Below are 27,371 nucleotides of genomic sequence, written 5' to 3' on the forward strand. Positions count from 1 at the left end.
CATTGCTCCTGGGGCTGAGCAGCTCCATAGAGTAGAGCTTCTGGGCAATATAGGGTATCACAGACAAATTATGAAATGTCAAAGGAACCTGGTTCAAAGCAAAATTATGAATACACCTAAGAAAGAGTCAACTGAAATTGACCTCATGAATCTTTCTGAAAGAGATTTCAAAATAAAAATCATTAACATGAGATCAATTCAAGATGGCGGCATGGGAGGTGAGACACAGAACTTCTCCCAAAACCATATACAGTATGAAAATACAGTTAATACAACTACTTCTAAAACAGCAACAGGAAAGAAGGCTGCACCAGACAGCATACACCTGGAGAACAGAGCAGACCTCACAAAACAGGGTGATGTACCAAAGCCTTGATCAGGCAGGACGTAAGCCCTTCCCCCACCCCAGCTCACCGGCAAGAGGAAGAGAAATGGAGCAGGGAGTGGGTGAAAGCCTAAGACTGCTGAACACCCAGCCCTGGAGATTAGCTTTGGAGCACAAACCTACTTTGTGTGGTGCTCTGGAGGTTGGTGGGGTTGGGTAGTTGGGACAGGCGGAGTGCTTGAGAGATTGAGATTCCGGCCATTTGTGGAGGATGGGGATCCATATCTGTCTGCTCTGGGATGAAGGAAAGGAGGGCACTCTGAGAGGCTTCCTAGCAGCAAGAGGGCTGCTGAAGGGGTGGGGATTGCATAGAGATTGCTGTGCCAGAAAAGGGATAGGTGGACAAAGTTGTCTGGGTGCGTGCTACCCAGCAGGTTGGGAACTCTGAGGAGCTTCAGGCACTCCATACCCCTGGCTGCCTAATCAGCTCCGAGGCCCCTCATGGTGACACACAGCCTGCTGCACCTTCTTCCTGGCCTGCCAGCACCAGCTCGCAAACCGGGAGACACTGAGCTGTTGTCAGGCCAGCCAGAGGGAGGCACCACCTACAACAGAGAGACACACAAAGCACAGAGGCTTACACCTGTGTGCTCGGCCCACTGGCTCTGACACTGGAGACAGGCAGTACAGTCAGGAAGCAGAACACAGCTCTTTCCTCCCAACAGACATGAGCGCCACTCCACTGCAACCCCAACCTCACTCCAGGGGCTGAGCAGCTCCAGAGACTAGAGCTTCTGGGCGCTAGAGGGCACCACAGAAATCTGAAATCTCAAAGGAACATGGTTCAGACAAAAATCTCATAAACCCCTGTAAAAGGGCGAAGTGAAACTGAACTCACCAATCTTCCTGAAAAAGAGTGCAAAATAAAACTCCTAAGCATGCTCCTGGACGTACAGAAACATATTCAAGAACTGAGGAACAAATTCTGGTTGGACATCCAATCATTAAGGAATACAATAGAGGGTTTTAAAAGCAGATTAGATATGGTGGAAGAGATGATAAATGAAATAGAAATTAGAGAAGAGTACTACAAAGAAGCTGAGGCACAGACAGAAAAAAGGATTTCTAAGAATGAAAGAATATTGAGAGAACTGTGTGAACAACTCAAATGGAACAATATTCACATTATAGATGTACCAGAAGAAGAAAATAGAGAAAAAGGGATGGAAAGTGTCATTGAGGAGGTAACTGCTGAAAACTTCCCCAATGTGGGGAAGGGGATAGTCTCTCAGGCCATGGAGGTGCACAAATCTCCCAACACAAGGGACCTAAGGAAGAGAACATTAAGACATTTAATAATTAAAATGGCAAAGATCAAGGATAAAGACAGACTTTTAAAAGTAGCTGGAGAGAGAAAAAATATCACATACAAAGGAAAACCCATCAGGCTATCATCTGATTTCTCAGTAGAAACCTTACAAGCCAGAAGGGAGTGGCATGACATATTTAATGCAATGAAGCAGAAGAGCCTCGAACTAAGAATACTTTATAAGGCAAGATTATCATTTAAATTTGAAGGAGGGATTAAACAATGTTCAGATAAACAAAAGCTGAGAGAATTTAGCTCCTACAAACCACCTCTACAGTGCATTTTGGAGGGACTGCTATAGATGGAAGTATTCCTAAGGCTAAATAGCTGTCACCAGAGGTAATAAAAAGGGATAGACAAAGAGTACAAAATATGACACTAATATATGAAGAATGGAGGAAGAAGAAAAGGAGGGGGAAAAGAAAAAGAATCTTTAGATTGTGTTTGTAATAGCATACCAAGTGAGTTAAGTTGGAGTCTTAGATAGTAAGGAAGTTACCCTTAAACCTTTGGTAACCACGAATCTAAAGCCTGCAATGGCAATAAGTACATACCTACTGATAATTACCCTAAATGTAAATGGTCTGAATGCACCAATCAAAAGACATAGAGTCACTGAATGGATAAAATAAACAAGATCCAACTATATGCTACCTACAAGAGACTCACTTCACACACAATGACATACACAGACTAAAAGTGAAGGGATGGAAAAAGATTTCATACAACTAATAGGGAGAAAAAAGCAGATGTTGCAATACTTTTATCGGACAAAATAGACTTCAAAACAAAGAAAGTCACAAGAGACTAAGAAGGACATTACATAATGATAAAGAGGTCAATTCAACAAGAGGATATAACCATTTTAAATGTCTATGCATCCAACACAGGAGCACCAACATATGTGAAACAAATATGAATAGAATTAAAAGGGGAAATAGAATGTAATGCATTTATTGTAGGAGACTTCAACACTCCACTCACTTGAAAGGACAGATCAACCAGACAGAAAATAAGTAAGGACACAGACACATTGAACAACACATTACAACAGATGGATGTAACAGACATCTACAGAACTCTCCACCCGAAAACAGCAGGATACACATTCTTCTCAAGTGCACATGGAACATTTTCCAGAATACACCACATACTAGGTAGGTCACAAAAAGAGCCGCAGTAAATTCAAAAAGATTGAAATTGTACCAACCAACTTCTTAGATCACAAGGGTATAAAACTAGAAAAAAATTATACAAAGAAAACAAAAAGGTTCACAAACACATGGAGGCTTAACAACATGCTCCTAAATAATCAATGGATCAATGACAAATTAAAACAGAGAGCAAGCAATATATGGAGACAAATGAAAACAACAGCACAATGCTCCAACTTCTGTGGGTTGCAGTCAAGGCAGTTCTAAGAGGAACGTATATAGCAATCCAGGCCTATTTAAAGAAGGAAGAACAATCCCAAATGCATAGTCTAAATTCACAATTATGGAAACTGGAAAAAGAAGAACAAATGAAGCCCAAAGTAAGCAGAGGGAGGGACATAAAAAGATCAGAGAAGAAATTAATAAAATTCAGAATAAAACAATAGAAAAAATCAATAAAACCAAGAGCTGGTAAAGTAAGAAAATAAACAAAACAGATAAACACCAAGCCAGACTTATTAAGAAAAAAAGAGAATCTACATACATAAACAGAATCAGAATTGAGAAAGGAAAAATTACGACAGACACAACAAAAATACAAAGAATTATTAGAGAATACTATGAAAATCTACATGCTAACAAATTGGATAACTTAGACAAAAGGAACAACTTTTTAGAAAAATACAACCTGCCAAGACTGACCCAGGAAGGAACAGAGTATCTAAACAAACCAATTACCAGCAATGAAATTGAAACGGTAATCAAAAAACTACCCAAGAAAAAAATCCCAGACCAGATGGATTCACTGCTGAATTTTATCAGACATTTAGAGAAGACATAATACCCATTCTCCTTAAAGTTTACCAAAAAATAGAAGAGGAGGGAATACTTTCAAACTCATTCAATGAAGCCAGCATCACTCTAATACCAAAACCAGGCAAAGACACCACAAAGAAAGGAAACTACAGACTAATAACCCTGATGAACATACATGCAAAAATACTCAACAAAATATTAGCAAACCAAATTCAAAAATACTTCAAGAGGATCATACACCATGATCAAGTGGGATTCATCCCAGGGATGCAAGGATGGTACAACATTTGAATATCTATCAACATCATCCACCACATCAACCAAAAGAAGGACAAAAACCACATGATCATCTCCATAGATGCTGAAAAAGCATTCGACAAAATTCAACATCCATTCATGATAAAAACTCTCAACAAAATGGGTATAGAGGGCAAGTACCTCAACATAATAAAGGCCATATGTGACAAAACCACAGGCAACATCATATTTAACAGTGAGAAGCTGAAAGCTTTTCCTCTAAGATCGGAAACAGGAAACAAGACAAGGATGCCCACTCTCACCACTTTTATTCACCATAGTACTGGAGGTCATAGCCATGGCAATCAGACAACGCAAAGAAATAAAAGGCATACAGATTGGTAAGGATTAAGTCAAACTGTCACTGTTTGCAGATGACATGATACTGTACATAAAAAACCCTAAAGAATCCACTCCAAAACTACTAGATCTAATATCTGAATTCAGCAAAGTTGCAGGATACAAAATTAATACACAGAAATCTGTTGCATTCCTATACACTAAAGATGGACTAGCAGAAAGAGAAATCAGGTAAACAATTCCATTCACAATTACACAATAAAAAGAATAAAATACCTAGGAATAAACCTAACCAAGGAAGTGAAAGACCTATACACTGAAAACTACAAGACACTCCTAAGAGAATTTAAAGCGGATACTAATAAATGGAAATTCATCCCATGCCCTTGAGTAGGAAGGATTAATATTGTTAAAATGGTCTTCCTGCCTAAAGCAATCTACAGATTCAATGCAATCCCTATCAAAATACCGACAGCATTCTTCAACGACCTGGAACAAATAGCTCTAAAATTCATATGGAAACACAAAAGACCCCAAATAGTCAAAGCAATCCTGAGAAGGAAGAATAAACCTGGGGGAATTATGCTCCCTGACTTCAAGCTCTACCACAAAGTCACAGTAATCAAGACAATTTGGTACTGGCACAAGAACAGACTCATAGACCAGTGGAAGAGACTAGAGCCCAGACAGAAACCCAACCATACATGGTCAATTAATATACGATAATGGAGTCATGGGCATACAATGGGGAAATGACATTCTCTACAACAGCTGATATTGGCAAAACTGGGCAGCTACATGTGAGAGAATGAAACTGGATTATTGTCTAACCCCATACACAAAAGTAAACCAAAATGGATCAAAGACCTGAATGTAAGTCATGAAAGCATAAAACTCTTAGAAAAAAATATAGGCAAAAATCTCTTGTATATAAACATGAGCAACTTCTTCATGAACATATCTCCCCAGGCAAGGGAAACAAAAGCAAAATTGAACAAGTGGGACGATATCAAACTAAAAAGCTTCTGTACAGCAAAGGACACCATCAGTAGAACAAAAAGGCATCCTACAGTATGGGAGAATATATTCATAAAGGACATATCCGATAAGGGGTTGACATCCAAATTATATAAAGAGCTCATGCACCTCAACAAACAAAAAGCAAATAATCCAATTAAAAAATGGGCAGAGGATCTAAACAGACACTTCTCCAAAGAAGAAATTCAGATGGCCAACAGGCACATGAAAAGATGCTCCACATCACTAATCATCAGAGAAATGCAAATTAAAACCACAGTGAGATATCACCTCATACCACTTAGGATGGCCACAATCCAAAAGACAAACAACAACAAATGTTGACGAGGATATGGAGCAAGGGGAACCCTCCAACACTGCTGGTGGGAATGTAAACTAGTTCAACCATTGTGGAAAGCAGTATGGAGGTTCCTCAAAAAACTAAAAATAGAAATACCATTTGACCGAGGAATTACACTCCTAGTAACTTACCCTAAGAATGCAGCAGCCCAGTTTGAAAAGCCATATGCACCCCTATGTTTATCGCAGCACTATTTACAATAGCCAAGAAAAGGAAGCAACCTAAGTGTCCATCAGTAGATGAATGGATAAAGAAGAGGGGGTACATATACACAATGGAATATTATTCAGCCATAAGAAGAAAACAAATCCTACCATTTGCAACAACATGGGCGGAGCTAGAGAGTATTATGCTCAGTGAAATAAGTCAAGTGGAGCAAGACAAGTATCAAATGATTTCACTCATCAGTGGAGTATAAGAACAAAGAAAAAACTGAAGGAACAAAACAGCAGGAGACTCACAGAACCCAAGAATGGACTAAGAGTTACCAAAGGGAAAGGGACTGGGGAGGATGGGTGCAAAGGGAGGGATAAGGAGAAGAAAGAGGCATTATGATTAACATACATAATATACCAGGGCGGGACATGGGAAAGGCAGTATATACAGAGAAGACAAGTAATGACTCTATAGCAGCTTATTATGCTGATGGACAGTGACTGTAATGGGGTATGTGGGGGGGACTTGATAATAGGGGGAGTCTAGTAACCATAATGTTGTTCAAGTAATTGTAGAGTAATGATATCAAAATAAAAAAAATAATAATAATAATAAAATAGATTAACAATGAAAAAAAAATGGGTAGAGGATCTGAATATACACTTCTCCAAAGCAGAAATTCAGATGGTCAACAGGCACATGAAAAGATTCTCCACATCGCTAATCATCAGAGAAATGCAAATTAAAACCACAATGAGATATCACCTTACACCAGTTAGGATGGCCACCATCCAAAAGACAAACAACAACAAATGTTGGCGAGGATGTGGAGAAAGGGGAACCCTCCTACACTGTTGGTGGGAATGTAAATTAGTTCAACCTTTGTGGAAAGCAGTGTGGAAGTTCCTCAAAAAACGAAAAATAGAAATACCATTTGACCCACGAATTCCAGTCCCAGGAATTTACCCTAGGAATGCAGGAGCCAAGTTTGCAAAAGACATATGCACCCCTATGTTTATCGCAGCACTATTTACAATAGCCAAGAAATGGAAACAACCTAAGGGCCCATCAGTAGATGAATGGATAAAGGAGATGTGGATTCATATACACAATGGAATATTATTCAGCCATAAGAAGAAAACAAATCCTACCATTTGCAACAACATGGATGGAGCTAGAGGGTATTATGCTCAGTGAAATAAGCCAGGAGGAGAAAGACCAGTATATTTCACTTATCTGTGGAGTATAAGAACAAAGCAAAAACTGAAGGAAAAAAACAGCAGCAGAATCACAGAACCCAAGAATGGACTAACAGTGACCAAAGGGAAAGGGACTGGGGAGGATGGGTGGGAAGGGAGGAATAACAGGGAAGAGGGGCATTACGACTAGCACACATAATGTAGTGGGGTAGAGGCACGGGGAAGGCAATATAGCACAGGGAAGACAAGTAGTGATTCTGTAGCATCTTACTACACTGATGGACAGTGACTGTAATGGGGTATGTGGTGGGGACTTGATAATGGAGAGAATCTAGTAACCACAGTGTTGTTTATGTAAGTGTATAGTAATGATACAAAAATATATATAAATAAAGAGAGAGACAATAGTAAGCATTGGTGAAGACATGGAGAAATGAGAAGCTTCCTACATTGCTGGTGGGAATGTTAAATGGTACAGTTGCTGTGAAAGTGCCTGGGAGTTGTTCAAAAAGTTGAAACAGCTATCATACAGTCCATCAATTCTATTTCCAAGTATTCAAGAGAAATGGAAACATACTTGCCTACAAAAACTTATATATGAATGTTCATAACAGCTTTATTCATAATAGTAAAATAAATGGAAATAATCCAAATTTCTACCAACTGATAGACAGATAAAATGTCCTGTAGCCATGGAACTGAATTTGATTCAGCCATTTAAAAAAATGAAATAATGATAAATGGTATAAAATGAATGAACCATGAAAAGAAAATGCTCAATGAAAGAAATTGATCATAAAAGACCATGATTCCATTTAAATGAAATGCTAAGAAAAGGCAAATTTCTAGAGCTAGAAAACAGATTAGTGGTTGCTTCTGAATGGGGAAAGGGGTAATGTGGAATGACTGCTAATGGGAATGAGTTTTCTTTTAGGAGGAACAATTAGATTGTCCTCATTATACAATCTCATGCATAAGAAACGATTGATATATGCTTGAAAATAACGTACATGGTGTATGAATTAAATCTTAATAAAGTTAAAAATTTCTTCAATTTTATTATCTTTATTATGTTGTCAATAATTAAATCATGACTAATTCAATTACAATGTAGTTAAATTTCATTATAAATATAATTAACTTACAATGTGAATAAGTAAGTAAATAACCATAGTGAGAGCTACAGCTGCAGAGACAATATCCTAACATTAGCAACTGCTAATTTGCACATAAAACTTCTGGGGAATTTTTCTTTGCATATATAATAAAAATCAACACCACTTTAAAAAAATTCAGTTATATTTCTACATATCAGCAACAAACAGAAAATAAAACTTAATCATATTTATAACAGTATCATAAAATATCAAAAATAAAATAAATTAAATGCATCATGGAAACATCCATATACTAACAACTAGTTTATTTCAACAATACTTTATTAAAAAAATCTGATAAGCAAAGTCATATAGCATTTTCTTGGGTTAGAAAACTTAAAACTGTAAAGATGGCTATTTTCCCCACTTGTTTGATAAACATATTAAATGGAGTCCCAATAAAAATCCTAGCAAGGTTTTCTTTTCTGTGCAGAAATTCATATGAAAATGCAAAACGACAATAATAACCAAGGTGTTCTTGAAGAACAACTAAACCAAAGAACTTTAACAGATAATAAGACCAATTACAACATAAGATAAATTAAAACAGTGAGATAATGGCAGAAGAACTAACAGACAGATCAATGGAGCAGAACAAAGGGTACTATAACAGACATGCAAGTACATGATTATCTGATTTAAGACAAAAGTCAAACTGCTGTGGAACAGAGAGAGGATGGTCTTCAATAAACGGTCCTGGATCAACTGACTATCCAACAAAAAATGCATCTTGACTCTTACTTTTCATCATACACAAAAAATGAATTCCTGATGAATTAAGGATATAAATGTGAAAAGTAAAATAGTAAAGTGCTTAAAAGAAAACAGAGAACATATATTTGACATTAAAATGAGCAAATATTTCTCAAAAAGGTCTTAAATATAAAAGACTGTTAAAATGGAACTTCTCATGTAAAGGTATCATTAAAGAGTGAAATAGGAAGCCACAGAATGGGAGAATACATTTTAAATGCATATTTGAAATAAAGGACCCAAATCCATAATATATAAAGAACACCTATCAAAAAAAATTGTCAAACCAATAAAAGGGAGGGGGATACAAAATCAATACACAAAAATCTGAAAATCAATATATAAAAACATGTTGCATTTCTATATACAACTACTGAGAGAAATTAAGAAATCAATTCCATTTGTAATCATATCAAAAAGAATAAAATACCTAGGAATAAATTCAACCAAGGAGCTGTATTCTGAAAGCTTTAAGACACTGATGAAAGAAATTGAAGAAAACACAAATAAATGGAAATCTATTCTATGCTCATAGATAGGTATGATATAATGAGTCATAAGAAATACATGCTTGGTCGTTCATATGATCAAATATATATTTCCCAGGTATATTTGGTCTTCATCCACAATTCCTGAAAACACTACAGAGTCTTAAAGGTGAAATGGATGTTTTGTCATGTTAATGAGAGACTTTTAGACCCCTACCCAAGGGCAGGAGTTAGAGGCTGAATGAGCCAATGGCCAATAATTTAGTCAACCATGATGATGCAAGGAAGCCCTCACCCAAACTCCTGAGAAGACTTCTATGCATGGGGACCCAGAATACCCACAATGCTACAGAGCCAGGCCCCAAGCTCCACCAGGATAGAAGCTCCTTTATTTGAGACCTTGCCCTATGTATGTCTTCATCTGGCTGTTAACTTGTATCCTTTATGGTATCCTTTATTAAACTGGTAAACCTAAGTGTTGCCCTGAGTTCTGTGAGCCACTCTAGCAAATTAATCAAACCCAAGGGGTAGGTTGTTGGGACCTCCAATCTGTAGCTGGTAGGTCAAAAGCACAGGTAATTGCCAGGGACTTCCAATTGGCATCTGGAGTGGCAGGTTGAGGGCAGTTTTGTAGGATGGAGCCCTTAGCCTTGGGAATCTGGTGCTGTCTCTGGGAAGAAAACATAAGAATTTAGTTCTCTAACACCCTGCTGGTTTTGGAGAATTGCTTGGTGTTATGTGTGGGAAGGCCCTCTCCCATGTACTTACATACATTGGAATTAGGTCTGGGAACCCAAAAGAAGTTATACTACTATTACTGCTGTGTATAATATTGTTATATATATATATTATATGTAGGGGAAAAAAGCATTGTCACAACAGGAATAATTAATATTGTCAAAATGACCATCCTGGTGAAAGTCATTTACAGATTCAATGTAATCCCTATCAAAATACCAATGGCACTTTTTTTACAGAACTAGAGCAAATAATTCTGAAATCAGTATGGAACCACAAAAAAAAGCACAACAGAATAGCCAAAGCAAACTTGAGAAAGAAGAACAAAGCTGAGGGTATCATGTTCCTTTGTTTCAAACTATATTACAAAGCTACAGTGATTTAAAAAGTATGGCAATGACACAAGAATAGCTGCATGGATCAGGGGACCAGAACAGAGAGTCCAGAAATAAACCTATACATATATGCTCAATTAATACTTTACAAAAGAGGCAAGAATATACAATGGGGAAAAGACAATCTCTTTTACATTAGTTAAAATATGGAAGCAACTTAAATGTCTGTTAATAGATGAATGGATAAAAAGATGTGGTATATAATATAATGGAATATTGTATTACTCAGCAATAAAAAAGAAGGGAATCTTGCCATTTGTGACAATGTGGATGGATCTTGAGGGTATTATGCAAAGTGAAGTAAGTCAGAGAAAGACAAATACTATATGACTTCACTTACATGTAGAATCTAAAACATGAATCAACAGACAAAAAAAAAACAGAGTCAGACACAGAGAACAGATTGGTGGTTGCCACAGGGAAGGGGATTGGGGGATGGGTGAAATAGATGAAAGTGGAAAAATTAGTGAGAATGTTTAATATCTTGATCTAGGCAATAGTTACATGAGTGTATATACATGTCAAAATTCATCAAGCTGTACACTAAGATCTGTGCATCTTATTGTATGTACTTCAATATAAATAGATAGATAGATTACACAATAGTGCGTGGGGTGGGGAGAGGCCTGCGAAAGACTTAAACAAGTACTTTGCCAAGTATTATACCTAAATGTATTTTCAAGTCAACAAGAAACATATGAAATAGTGTTCAATTTTATTTAATCTTTTGGGAAATCAAAACTAAAACTTCCAGAAGATATTATAACATACCCACCAGAAAGGCTAAAATTATAAAAGACAGAAAGTACCACATGTCATGCTAACAAGGATGTAGGACAAGAGATCTGACACACTGCTGGATTGAGAGGAAGTGAATGGACACAACCACTTTGGAAAACTTGGACACATCTACTACAGCTGATGATATCCCAGGACTATGTAATTCTGCTCCGAGGTTAAATCCAAAAGAAATTTTAAAACCTTTATTAAGAAACATGTAGTAGAACATTCATGAAGGCATTGTCTGTTACAGACCCAACCTAGAAATTAAATAAATGCCAAAAACAAGAATAAATAAAATTAGACTTATGCAATGGAATACTACTGGCAGTGAGAATGAAATAAGACTACATGCAGGTAAGGATGAATCTTACAAACACAATGTTGAACAAAAGTCAGCACATAAAATATACATATTATATAATTGTATTTATATAAAGTTCAAAATTAGGTAAAATCAATCTTTGGTATAAATCAAGGAAATAATCTGACTAGAGATATCCTGAATGGAAGGGAGCATGAGGAAGTTTCTAAGACTCTGGGGTCCTTGTAATGTTCTCTTTCTCAATGGAGATTCTACTTACATAGTTATGTTCACTTTGAGAATCTGAAATATGTGTGCATGTGTGTGTATTTGTATGCTTTTCTGTATGTATCAACTTCAAAATACCTCAACAAATTTTTAGAATTTTTAGCAGCACATTTATACAAAGGTGACTATTTGAACATATGGAGAAGAAAGGAAAACTACTGAATGTGGAGGTTAGGTTGTTTGTATGTTTTTTACTCACCTTTGTCCTGTAATGCAATTTGATGCTTATGTAGTAATGCCACCTCCCATCCCAAAGCTTTCTTCTGTCTTTCCAGTTCATTTCGAAGCACCAAAATTTTTAATTGCAGGCACTCACTTTGTTTTCTCTAAATAATTAAAAGCACAGGTAAACTTATGAATATAAAAGTCACGACTATGAATAATTACACATTCACAGAATTTCAAGATTAATGGTTTAAAGGACTTTAATACTCATCTAACTTAAAGATCTCCTGCGTAACTTAACTATTAGCATCTGTCATTTTAATAAAAAGAAAACAGATGGCAAGCAAAAAGTAAGAGTAGAAGTAAATCTAAAGTTAAGGAACAGCTTTTCTTGAGAACTCAAAGGCCACTACAAAATATTTCAGGCCTCTTTCCTGATATGACAATATATTAAGACAAAACTTAATTTTTAGAAACAGAGAACTCAAAAAGTTAGCCATAGAGTTACAAGGAGCCAGCAATTCTACTCCTAGGTATATATACAAAAGAATCCAAATACATGTTCACACAAAAACCTGAATATGAATGCTCATGAAAGCATTATTTGTAACAGCCAAATAGTGAAATCAATTCACTGATTGAATCAAATAATCTGAATAAAATGTGATAGATCTATACAATATTATTTGATATGTCAAATAATCAAGAATATTATTTGACCAAAAAAAAAAAAGAAGCACTGATACATGCTGCAACAGGGATGAACCTTGGAAATATTATGCTAAGTGAAAGAAACTAGTTTAAAAAGGCCACAGACACCACATAAATAAAATATCCAGAATAGGAAATTCATAGAAACAAAAAGTAGACTTCCATCCTTGCCAAGCTGAACCTAAGTACTCTAATGCCCTGCAAACTTCAGAGAAGGCCAAGTAAGGACCTGAGGCTTTCATCGTTCCAGGCAGAAACCTGGAAGGGCCTGGCCTTGCAGCAATAACACAATAACCCTCTTCCTCCCGGTTGGCAATACCAGAGGAGGCTTAGTGGAGGGTCAGAGCTTTGACTATTATGCAGTGCTAATGAAGTCACCCGATATCCACATTATCAGTGAAGGTCATGTGGAGAGCAGTATCAAGGCACTCCTATTTCTCCCAGCTGGGTAGGTATCAGTGAGGCCTGGTGAAGAGCTGAAAATCTCCTTCCTGGCCAGCAGTAATGAGCCCCTCATACACACACACACACACACACACCCTTGGCTATCAATGGAAAACTGCTTGGGGAACCTGCACTTCTACACCCACCTGGCAGTAATGACATGGCACCCCTCTCTTCCCCTACCAGAGAAAGAGGTATCAGAGAAAGTCAGGTAAAACAGAAGGTTTGAAAAAGATGCAGAGAATTTATAACATAATATTATAAATGTTATAGTATTCTTTAATTATTCTTTCAGTGTTGGTGGGATCAGTTGTGATGCCTCTCTCTTTAATTCCTCATATTAGTAATTTCTGTATTCTTCTGTGTTCTTGGTTAGCCTAGGTAGAGTTTTATCAAATTTATTAACCTTTTCAATAAAACAGCTTCTGATTTCATTTGTTTTGTGATTTTTTAATTGAATCTTGTACATTAATGTACAAGATTCAATAAAAAAATCACTCATCACACCAAGAACCAAGATGTCAAAGTAAATGAAAAGGATAATCAATAGATGCTAACACTGAGATGAGAGATGCCGGACATGTTACAATTATGTGACAAAGACCTGAGAGCAACCAACATAAAAATGCTTCAATAGCAATTAAGAACATGCTTTGAACAAATAAAAAACCAGAATGTCTTGGCAACAAAAAATAAAACAACTCAGTAAAAAAACAGAATATATAAAGAACCAAATGGAAATTTTAGAACTGAAAATAAGTGGAATAAAAAACTCAGTGAATAAGCTCACCAGCAAAATAGAGAAAGAGAAAATAATCTTTAAGCTGGAAGACAGAACAATAAAACTGTCCAATCTAAACAACTGGGAGAAAATAGACTGTACAAAAATAAACAGAGCCTCGGGGATCTATGGAACTATATCAAAAGATCTAACATTTGTGTCATTAAGTACCAGGAGGAAAGGATAAGAGAGCAGGAGTGAAAAAGTACTCACAGAAATACTGGTTAAAACTTTCCCAAATTAGGCAAAATAAATAAATCTACACAATTAAGAAGTCAGTAAACCCCAAATAAAATAAATTAGAGAAAAATCACAAAACTAATGAAATCAGAAGCTGTTTTATTGAAAAGGTTAATAAATTTGATAAAACTCTACCTAGGCTAACCAAGAAGAACACAGAAGAATACAGAAATTACTAATATGAGGAATTAAAGAGAGAGGCATCACAACTGATCCCACCAACACTGAAAGAATAATTAAAGAATACTATAAACAACTCTATGTCTACAAATTTGATAACCTAGATGAAGTGGACCAATTCCTTGAAGGACAATTTACCAAAACTCACACATATATAATATGTATAGGCCTATTCAGACTATCTATGCCTTTTCATTTCTTTCATATTAATTTAATTTCTTTCATATATATATGAAAGAAATTAAATTAATAACCTTCCAAAACAGACAGTACCAGGACCAGATGGTTTCACTGGCAATTTTACCAAACACTTAAATAACAAATTATATTAATTCTTTAAAATCCCTTCCAAAACACTGAAAAACTCCCTAATTCATTCTATGAGACCAGCTTCACCCATACACCAAAACCAAAGACATCACTAGAAAGGAAAGTTACAGACCAATATTGCTCATGAACATAGATGCAAAATCCTCAACAAAATATTAGTAAATCAAATCCAGCAATGTAATGGCCAAATGGAATTTATTCCAGGCATGGAAGACAGGCTTGACATTCAAAGATCAATTAATGGAATTCACTACATCAACCAGGCTAAAGAAGAAAAATCATATAATCATATGAATAGATGCTGAAAAAGCATGTGACAAAATTCAACCCCAGTTTATGATATAAACTCTGAGCAGACTAGAAATAAAAGCTTCCTCAACTTGGCAAAGAACATTTAACAAAACCCTACAGCTAACATCTTACAGATCTTCCTCAACTTACAATGGAGTTATGCCCCAATAAATGTATCGTAAGTTGAAAATATCATAAGTCACAAACGCATTTAATACACCGAACCTATCAAACATTATAGCTTAGCCTAACCTACCTTAAACATGCTCAGAACTCTTACATTAGTCTACGGTCGGTCAAAATCATCTAACACAAATCCTATTTTATAATCAAGTGTTGAGTATCTCATATAATTTATTGAATACTGTACTGAAGGTAAAAAACAAAATGGATGTATGGGGACAGAATGGTTGTTAAGTGTGTGAGTAGTTGTTCCTCATTATCACGTGACTGATTGGGAGCTGTGGTTCACTGCTCCACATATTGCTAGCTGGGGAAAATATCAAAATTCAAAGTACAGTTCCTACTGAATGCATTTTGCCTTCACACCATCCTTAAGTAAAAAATCTTAACTTGAACCATCATAACTCGAGGAGCATCCATACTTAATGGTTAAGGATCCAGATGCTTTATTCCTAAGGTGGAGAACAAAGATGTCCCTTTTCACCACTCTATTAAACGTGTACTGGAAGTCTTAGCTATGCAATAAGGTATAAAAATTAATAAAGAGAAATGCTCACTGACAGGGAGTTTGAAGGCCTGCAGCGGGGGCTCTCATGCCCACCACTCCTGGTCAATTACAGACCCCACAGGAAGGAAGAGACAGACACCTTACAGCTCATACTATTTTGGCTACTTTGCCCCCCAGCAAGAGGGAAGAGTTTCTGCCTCTGCCAGCAATAGCCCTGCCAATGAGAGACTGTTACAGCTCGGCCAATGAGCATCCACAACACATTGGTCTCCCAGCTTCCTCCAATGAACTTTCTCTTGGAACAGTCCCCCAACTCCCTCTTCCTTCTATAAAAGAGCACTTATCTCCTTGTTTCTCCTGTGATTCTTGTGATTTTACCACTGCTTGCTCATACCAAATTTTAATTCTCTGCTGTTCTTGAATAAATCCATTTTTTTTGGTAAAATAAATGACAGTTTTGCTTTTAAGGTTAACAAAGGCAAGAAAAGGAAATAAAAGCTATACAACTGGGAAAGAAAGAAATCATCTTGATTGTCTATGTAGAAAATCCCAAAGAATCAATCAAGCCACCCCCCTCCAAAACAAACAAACAAAAAACCCTCCTGGAACTAGTAAGTTATTATAGCAATGTTGCATGTTACAGTGTTAATATATAAACATCAATTTATTTCTCAGGTAACAGCAAGGAACAATTGGAATTTAAAATAAACACAGCAACATCAATTATGTTAGGACAAAAAAAATGAAATTCTTAGGCATAAACCTAACAAAATATATAAGGGTCTGTATTAAGAAACCTAAAGAAACTATGACTGAAGAAATCAAAGGAGTTCCGAATAAATGGAGATACTATCCATGTTCATGGATAAGAAGACAATATTATTAAGTGTCAACTTTTCCCAATTTGATCTATAGTTCCAAAGAAATCCCAGCAAGTTATTTTGTGAACGCCAACTAATTCTAAAGCTTATACGCAAAGGCAAAAAAAAAAAAAAAAAAACCCAATAGCTAACACAATACTGAAGGAGAAGAAACAAGTGTGGAAAATTGACACTATCCAATGTCATGACTTACTATAAAGCTACAGTAATCAAGACAAAGCAATATGGGTGAAGGAACAGACAAATCAATGAAACAGAATAGAAAGGCTGGAAATAGACACACACAAATATAGTCAACTGATCTTTGACAAAGGAACAAAAGCAGTTCAATGGAGAAAGGATAGCCTTTCACCAAATAAGCTGGTGCCAGTGGATAGCCACATGCAAACAAAACAAAAAATTTAGATATTGACCTTACACCTTTCACAAAAATTAACCCAAATGTATCACAGACCTAAATATGAGATTAAAAAATTATTATACAACTTTCAGAAGATAATAATGGAAAGAAATCTAGGTGACCTTGGGCTTAGAGATGACTTTTTTGCATTCAATACCAAATGCAAGATCTGAGAAAGAAATCGATAAATTGAGTTTCATTAAATTAAAAGTTCTGTTCTGCAAAAACCGCTATTAAGAAAATGAAAAGACAAGCCATAAACTAGGAATGAATATTTGAAAACCACTTATTTAATAAAGGAATTGAATCCAAAGTATGGAAAGATCTCTATAAATTCAACAAGAAAAAAAATTTCTAAATGGTCAAAAGACCTGAACTGTCACCTCAGCAAAGAAGATATACACATGGCAAATAAGCACATGAAATAATGCTCAACAGCATTTGTCATCAGGGAATTACAAATTAGTAACAATGAGATACCACTACACACCTATTAGAATAGTTACAATACAAAACACTAACAATACTAAATGCTGACAAGGATGTAGAGCAACAAGAACTTTGATGCATTGTTGATGGCAATGCAAAATGGTATAACAACTTTAGAATGTAGTTTGGCAATTTCTTACAAAACTAAATGTAGGAATGTTCGTGTACTATATGATCCAGCAAACACACTCCTAGATATTTACCCAGATGAGTTAACAACTTATGTCCACCATAAAAACCTATATATGAATGTCTACAGGAGCTTTACTCACAACTGCCAAAACCTGGAAGCAACCAAGATGTACTTCAATAGATCAACAGGTAAACTGTATGTCCATACAATGGAGTATTATTCAGTGATAAAAGAAATGAGTTTTCAAGCTATGAAAAGACATGGAGGAAATTTAAATGCATACTGTTAAGTAAAAGAAGCCAATTTGAAAAAGCTGCATACTGTATGATCCCAGCTGTATGACTTTCTAGAAAAGGCAGATAGTAAAAAGAGCAGTGGTTCCCAAATATTCTGAAAGAAGGAGAAAAGGATGACTAGGTGGAGTACACGGAATTTTTAGGCCTGTGAAACTATTCTGTATGATACTATAATGGCGGATACATGACATTGCACATTTGTCAAAGTCACAGAACCATACAACATAGAGAGTGAACCTTTATGTAAACTATAGATTTTAGTTAATAATATTGTATTAACATTGATTCAATGATTTTAATAAATGTACGACTCTAATATGTGATAATAAAAGAATGGGAACTTTCCATATTTTCTGTAAAATTTTTCTGCATACCTAAAACTGCCCTAGAAAATGAAGTTTATTTTTAAAAAAGTGATATATCTGTAACTCAAAAAGTCGATTTTATTTAATGTTCACTTAATGAAACAAATGTTCATTTAGTAAAACAAATCCCAGACATATTCTACCAGTTTGTTTGCTAAGTTTATTAACTTACCTTCCCACATAAGTATTTACTACTTAAACTTATAAAACCACATTTTAAACTTTACTCAGATTCCTTTTTAATTCAAATACCTTGCCGGAATTTGCCTCCAGATAAAATCTGAAACCCTGCTCCCATAATGAACATATATGTGCCTGCACATGTTTGCATTCACACACAATTACTGCACTATAATTGTACGTACCCTTCTCTCCTGGTCTTTATCAACAGTGTCAATAATACACTTTTCATGATTTTCCATGAGATAAATCTTAACCAAATAGCAATTTGGCTATACTTAATAAATTCTTGTCTCCTTCCTAAGATATATACTAATTAAAATTGTAATGGGAAAAAAATCCATTAAACAAACTGAGTGAGTAACCAAGTGCTGGGATAAATTGGTAGAGAACTTTAAAAGAGAAAAGTCAGCATCCCAATTTGATTCACAATGAGGAAGCATAGGCACCCAGTAAGATGAGTAATGGTATGGCCTTGCGGAAGCAACGGGCATGGAAAATGACTTTGGCAGTGTGTAGAAAGTACTTTACAGCTATCATTTCTCACCCAAAATGCTTTCTTTCTCATCTCTGAAATACTGATTCTAAACAGATGGCATGATCATCTGTTAAAGACATTCAAGCCAAGAAAACAAGCAGAAAAGCTTACTTCCAAGAATTATTATTACATTTGACTGAAAAGCTCTTTGAAATATGAAACATTCCTAAGCAATTTTTCCTGAACAATGCAAACATTTATGAAGGGCATACTATGTGCTTCTAGATGAATGAGAAATGGTTTCTGCTTTCTAAGGAGCTTGGGTCTAGTGGAGACAAAAGCCATTTTGCCCTGCCAATCCGCTGTAAAAACAAAGACCAAAAGTCAATGGGTTGCTTATCATTAAAGAAAAAGGAACCAAGAAACGATCTGGGTTTATTTGGTAATCCAATAGTGTTATCAGGACCTAGAGTGCTTTTACATCACTGAGAGAAGAAATACATAAATTCTTAGAAAACAATTTTTTTCTACAAAGAGGAAAGTATTTGATTTCCTTAACTTAAATTTTTCCACAAAATATGTACATTGACAAATCCTACCATTTGCAACAACATGGATGGAGCTGGAGGACATTATGCTCAGTGAAATAAGCCAGGCAGAGAAAGACAAATGCCAAATGATTTCCCTCATTTGTGGAGTATAACAATGAGGCAAAACTGAAGGAACAAAATGGCAGCAGACTGAGAGACTCCAAGAATGAACTAGTGGTTACCAAAGGGGAGGGGTGGGGGGGGGGAGGGAGAAGGGGACTAAGGGGTATTATGTTTAGTACACATGGTGTGGGGGAATCACAGGGAGAACTGTGTATCACAGAGAAGGGACACAGTGGATCTCTGGCAACTTGCTGCACTGATGGACAGTGACTGCACTGGGGTATGTGTGGGGACTTGATGATATGGGTGGATGTAGTGGCCACATTGTTTTTTCATGTGAAACCTTCATAAGAGTGTATATCAATCATACCTTAATAAAAAATTAAAAATAAATAAAAATAAATAAAACACTAACAGAAATGAAAAAAATATGTACATTGAATTCTACTTAGGCAGAAATAAAAAGAAAAAAAGAAAAGCAACTTTTCAGAGAGCACTAGGATGTGCTTAGGTAGAGGGTTAATCTATTCCAGGGCAAATGCTCAAATTGGGATGTTTTCTAGAATCAAAGAAATAAGGGTACAAGTTAATCTAAATACTAAGTTAATACAGGAAGGTGTGTTTATGGTGTGTTTGTGTTGTGGTCCATTTGTACAAACTGGCCAACTTATAGGAATATAGTAAGTCATTCAAAACCAGAATCACTGGCTTTAATTTCTATGAACAGTAGTAAACAAACCCTGCCTGAGTGGGATTTAGTTCTGCTTCCATTCTAATGCATCTAAGACAAATGCTTAAAGATCTTAATATTCCATAAGTATGATAGAGTGGATTTCTGTATTCTATTTATCTGTTTACTCCAAGTACACTTAATGTCACATGTGCAACTCCAATTTTTAACAGTGAAATGTTAAAGATTCATTTCAGAATAACAAACTAATCTGTAAATGACATATTTAAGGAAATAACTTTGTTCTCACAGATCACACTAGAGCTAAAAAAGCCTTAGCCAAATTTTCTCAAAGCATGGTAAAGGAAATGAGGGTTCCTGAGACAGTTCAGTTTGTTCAGATAAAAAATACTTTCATAATAGTAATGTTATCCCCCTTTCCATTTTCATTTTCTCATAACCATATAGTGAAGTTTTCCAGACTCTGTTAGATTTATGATATCACAATAGATTGATTATAGAAGTAAATATGAGAATCCATCTCTCTTTTATTAACCTAGGCATTATCAATAGATATACCTAAGTTCCTTGAGGTCTTGACAAATTTTAAGAGTGTAGAGGAGTCTTGAGACCATTAAAGTTGAGCACTGGTGGCTACAGGCACATTCCTCTACATTAATTTTCCTACCAAAATTGAAAATGACTAACAATATGAAAAAAAGTTTTAGAACTATGGCAGTTGTCTTATAAATTAACAAATTTGCTTTTAAATGACATTTTACAGGTTGTTTCTATTGCACTTAAGGTTATCCAACACTAAGAAAGAGAAAAAAATTTACTTAGAAAATATTTAATTCAATCTATTATAGACTCAGTGGGTATTAACAGGCCTAGAATCCAGATTCAGCTAGAGAGATGAAGCAAAAAATTTATAATAATGAAATGTGCATCAGTTTTATTTCTGGTATAAAAGAATGAACAAATAACAAAATGATCCTCTCATAAATAACAGCTATAGACTCAAGATAAAAAGCAAAAAGCTACTAGTTGAGGGTTCTAGAGATTGATCAATGGCAGGTAGATTTTAGAAGAGATGCAACCTGGTATAAGCAACCAACACACAGAGTGAATTTCCCCTTTTCAGCAGCTTATCTCTAAGGGCAGCTGTGGTCAAACTTCAACAGAAAGACAACTATCTTTGCTAGCCAGAAGAACCAAGGGAAAGAGAGCCACCTGAATGAAGGAAGCAAGAGAACTGGCACCCCAGATTCTGTCTAAATTCAGTGAGTCTCTGACAGAATCGAAAACCACACATGCATCAGGGAAACAGAAAACAGCTATGCCCAAAGGTGAAAGTACTGAACTGAAATATGAGCCAATGTCCACTGCATGCATCAAAGTTTGAGTCTAACCAAGTTAACTACTTGCTAAAAAAACTGACATTCTTCAGAGCAAAGTAACAAAACCCAGAGATTCTACAAAATTACATTTTCAATGTCCAGGATATAATGCCACATTACCCAATACATGAAAAACCAGGAAAATGTGACTCATTCTCTAGGTAAAAGACAGCCAACATATGTCAAGCCCAAGATGACCCAAAATATTAGAATTATCGGACAAGATTTTAAAGCATATTATATATATGCTGAGTAAGAAAAAGTAAGATACACTCATAATGAATAAAAATATAGGAAATCTCAGCAGAGTACTAGAAAATTTTAAGAATCCAGGAGACCTCTGCTTCTGGTCGAAGTGGAGTAGGAAAAAGGAATGCTGCCCAACTAATTTTACTAGGCTACCACAATCCTAATACCAATCTGATGAATTAATTTAAAGCTATTGCATCCCAAAGATCACCCAGATAGAAAATATAAAAGGAAATAGAGGCGTTACATGACACATTAGGCCAGATGGACTAAAGAGATATTTACAGAACATTCTACCCATAAAGCAACAGAATACCCATTTTTCTCGGGTGTACATGGACAGTACTCTAAAACAGTCAGATATTAGGACACCAAAAAAGTCTCAACAAATTTAAGAAGATTTAAATTGTATCAAGCATCTTCTCAGACTACAACAGAATGAAGCTAGAAATCAATTACAAGGAAAAAACTAGAGAAAACACAAACACGTGTAGGCTAATAAGCAACATGCTTCTAAATAATAAGTAGATCAAGAAACAGATAAAATAGGAAATCAGACAATACATGGAGACAAATGAAAAAAGAAATACAACAGTTTAAAATACATGGGATGCAACAAAAGTGGTACTAAGAGGGAAGTTTATAGCAATACAGGCTTACCTCGAGAAACAAGAACAATCTCAAATAAATAATCCAACCCTACAACTAAAGAAGCTAGAAAAAGAAGAACAAACAAAGCCCCAAATTAGTAGAAGGGGGCTCATAATAAAGATCATCGTGGAAATAAATAAAATAGAGACAAAGAAAACAATAGAAAAAATCAGTGAAACCAAGAGCTGGTTCTTTGAGAAGATAAATAAAATTGACAAACACTTAGCCAGACTTATCAAGAAAAACAGAGGACACAAATATGCAAAATCAGAAATTTAAGGAGAAGCTACAATTGACACCACAGAAATTCAAAGAATTATAAGAGAATTCTATGAAAAATTATATGCTGATTAGACAACCTAGAGGAAATGGATAAATTCCTAGAAATATATTATCTTCCAAGACTAATGCAGGAAGAAACAGAAAATCTGAACAGACTGATTACCAGTAACAAAACTGAACTGGTAACAAAAAACACTCAACAAACAAAAATCCAGGCCAACATGGCTTCATGGGTGAATTCTACCAAACACTTAAAGAAGAGCTAATAACCATCCTTCTTAAAATATTCCAAAAAATAGAAGAGGACAGAATATATCCAAACTCATTTTAGGAAGCCAGTATTAAATCTAATACTAAAACCAGGCAAAGACACTACAAAAAAAAACAAAACTACAGACTAATATCTCTGATGAACATCAATGCAAAAATCCTTAATGAAATATTAGCAAACCAAATTAAAAAATACATCAGGAGGCTCATTCATCACACCAACTGGGATTTATCCCAGGAATGAAAAGATGGTACAATATCCACAAATATATTAATGTGATACACCACATTAACAAAACAAGGGATAAAAACCAAGAGATCCTGTCAATAGATGCTGAAAAACCATCTGACAAAATTCAACATCCATTCATGACAAAAGCTCTCAAAAAAGTGGATATGGAGGGAACATTCCTCAAGATAATAAAAATCCCCAGCCAACATAACTACTCAATGGTGAAAAGCCAAAAGCTTTTCCTCTGATATGAGGAACAAGACAAGATGCCTACTCTCCCCACTTTGAATCAACACAGTATTGGAAGTCCCAGCCATGGCAATCAGACAAGAAAAAGAAATAAAAGGCATCCGAATTGGTAAGGAAGTAGTAAAACTGTCACTATTTGCAGATGACATGATACTATATATAGAATACCCTAAAGACTCCATCAAATAAACTATTAGATTAATAAACAAATTCAGCAAAGTTGCAAGATACAAAACCAATATACAGAAATCTGTCACATACTATATACTAAAAGTGAACTAGCAGAAAGAGAAACTAAGCAAACAATTCCATTTATAATTGCATCAAAAAAAATAAAATACCTAGGAACAAACCTAACCAAGAAGATGAAAGATCTACAATCTAAAAACTGTAAGACATGATGAAAGAAATTGAAGAAGACACAAATAAATGAAAATCTATCCCATGCTCATGGATAGGAAGAATTTATATTGTCAAAATGGTCATCCTGCCCAAAGAAATTTACAGATTCAGTGCAATTCAATACCAACGGTTTTCCAGAGAACTAGAACAAAGAAGCCTGTAATTTATATGGAACCACAAACGCCAAATAACCGAAGCAATATTGAGAAGTAACAAAGCTGAGAGTATCACACTCCTTGATTTTAAACTATACTATAAAGCTAGCGATTAAAACAGTTTGGTACTAGCACAAGGACAGACCCATAGATCAATAGAACAGAATAGTGCAGAAATAAACCCAGGATATATGGTCAATTAATATATGACAAATGAGCCATGAACATACAATGAGAAAAAGACAGTCTCTTCAATAAATGGGATAGAGAAAGCTGGACAGAAAGATGCAAAAGAATGAAATGAGATCAGTGTCTTACACCATACACAAAAGAAAACACGAAATGGATTAAAGACTTAAATAAATGTAAGACATGAAAACGTAAATGCTTAGAAGAAAACATAGGCAAGACTCTCATGAACATCAGCATGAGAAATTTCTTTCTGGATATGTCTCCCTAGGCAAGGGATACAAAAGCAAAAATTAACAAGTGGACTACATCAAACTAAAAAGCATCTGCACTCAAAGAAAACCCTCAACAAAACAAAAAGGCAACCTACCATATGGGAGAATATATCTGTAAATGATATATCCAGTAAGGGGCTAATATACAAAATGTATAAAGAATTCATGCAACTCAACATCAAAGCAGCAAATGATCCAATTATAAAATGGGCAGAGGACCTGAAAATACATTTTTCCAAAGAAGATAAACAGATGGCCAACAGACACATGAAAAGATGTTCAACATCTCTAATAATTAGGGAAATGCAAATCAAAGCCACAATGAGGTATCACTTCACACCAGTCAGAATGGCTACTATCCAAAAGGCAAGAAATAACAAGAGTTTATGAGGATGTGGAGAAAATGAAACCTTTCTACACTGCTGGTGGGAATGTAAATTGGTACAGCCAGTGGAAACAATATGGAGGTCCCTCAAAAAACTAAAAATAGAAACACCATACAACCCAGCAATTCCACTTTTGGGAATTTACTCCAGGAGAACAAAATCACTAATTTGAAAAGATACATGCACACCTATGTTCACTGCATCATTATTTACAATAGGAAAGATACAGAAGCAACCCAAGTGCCCACTGATAGATGAATGGATAAAGATATGGTATATATACACAACAGAATATTATTCAGCCATAAAAAAGAAGGAACTCTTGCCATTTGAAACAACATGGATGAACCTAGAGGGTATCATGCTAAGTGAAATAAGCCAGACAGAGAAAGACAACCATATGATTGTACTTGTATGTGGAATCAAAAAAGCAAAAAAGATACAGACCAACAAATATAGACAATAGACTGTTGGTTACCATAGGGAGGGGGTGAAGGGAATAGAATTGGTGAAGAGGATAAAGAGATACAAACTGCAAATTGTAAAATATGTTAGATATAGGAAAAGAAGTACAACATAGAGAATATAACCAACAGTACTGTAGTATCTTGGTTTGATAATGGGGTAATTATACTTATTGTAGCAAGAATCTAGCAATGTATACAATTATCAAGTCTCTGTATTATATATCTGAAACCAATATAATATTGTAAATCAACTTTACTGCAATAAAATACATAAATAAATAAAACATTGCATCCCAATATCCCTAATAAATATGGGCACAGATCCCTTAAATTAATACCAGACCAAATCTAGCAGATACAAATAAGATGATGTATCATAATGAAGTCAGGTTTATTCCAGAAACGCAATGTTAGTTAAATCAATGTAGTTTGCCATGTTAAAAGAATCAAGAAGAAAAATCACATGATCATTTCAACAGATGCAGAAAAAACATTTATCAAAATTTAACATCTATTCATGGTAACTCTCAAGAAACTAGGGCTAAGGTAACTTCCTAAAACCAACGATGGGTCTTGCTAACATAATACTTAATGGAGAAAGGATGAATAATTTCCCTCTACAATCAGGATCAAGGAAAGGATTTCCACTTTTATCCAACATTGCACTGTATATCTGTTGAAAAGGCAGAAAATTAAAGTGAATAAAGCAGTCTACATTTGCAAGTATGGTTCTTGATATAGCAAATTCCCAAGTAATCTATAAGATAACTACTAGAACTAAAGAGTTAATATAACAAAGTTATAAAATATGAGGTTAACAAATTAAAATGAATTGTATTGTTACATACTAGCAGCAAACAAATGAGAAACAAAAATTTAAAAACTATCCATTTGCAACACTGCCAAACACCTAAACACCAAACCAAACAAAACCTCTTATAAAATATTGAGGAATAATTCTAACAAAAGATATCCAAAATCTCTATAGAGAAAGCTGCAAGATAGAATTGAGAGAATTAAAGAAAAATCTAAAAAAAGGAGATATATGCCATGTTAATGGATAAGGGACTCATTATTGTTAAGATGGCAATTCTCCACAAACTGATCTGCAAATGCTTATCACAATTCCAACAGGTATTATTTTCTTTCACAGAAACTGACAAAATTGATTCTCAAATTCACCTGGAAATACAACTTAGAAAACCCACAAGAATTTTTTAAATGAAGAATAGAGTTGAAGAATTTACCTATTTGGTTTTAAGATAACGAATCTATAATAATAAGGGAATTTTTGGTACTGGTGAAAGACAGATGTCCATCTAATCAAGAAAAAACATCAGGCAAATCTCTATAAGGTCTATGCTATCAAATACCTGACTAGTAATCCTCAAAACTGTCAAAGTCATCAAAAACAATGAAAGTCTGAGAAATTTTCACAATGAAGAAGAATCTAAGGAAGCATGACTACAAAATGTAGTATGGTTTCCTGGAGTAGAAAAGGGACATTAGGTAAAAATTAAAGAAATATGAATAGAGCATGGACTTTAGTTAATGATGATTTATCAATACAGGTTCACTAATTGTGACAAATGTACCATATGAAGGTAAGGTGTTAATAACAGGAGAAACTGGGTATGGGGCATATGGCGTAACTCTTTGTACTATTTTTGTTATAACAATTCTATAAATCTAGAAGTGTTATGAAATGTTGATTTAAAAAAAAATGAGTGGAAACACTGGTGAGACTTGAATGAAGTCCACAGTTAATAGCAACGTACCAATGTTAATATCTTGGTTTGATGATACACTATGTCACATGTACCATGTCAAATGTCATGTGGTTATATAAGATGTTAACATGAAGAGAAACTGGATGAAAGATAGATGGA

General features: G+C 35.2%; 1 protein-coding gene across 4 annotated transcripts in view; it reads right to left on the minus strand.

Moving 5' to 3' along the window:
* The window catches only part of UVRAG (UV radiation resistance associated), a 328,856-nt gene that overhangs the window by 139,381 nt on the left and 162,104 nt on the right, over positions 1-27,371 (minus strand). For all 4 annotated transcript variants that reach the window (XM_057507207.1, XM_057507206.1, XM_036895386.2 and 1 more), the window contains one exon: positions 12,097-12,223. In XM_057507207.1, the coding sequence (XP_057363190.1) occupies positions 12,097-12,223 (127 nt within the window). The remainder of the gene's footprint in view (positions 1-12,096; positions 12,224-27,371) is intronic.

This window comes from Manis pentadactyla, chromosome 9 (assembly GCF_030020395.1).
Source record: "Manis pentadactyla isolate mManPen7 chromosome 9, mManPen7.hap1, whole genome shotgun sequence".
In the NCBI taxonomy this organism is placed as follows: Eukaryota; Metazoa; Chordata; class Mammalia; order Pholidota; family Manidae; genus Manis; species Manis pentadactyla.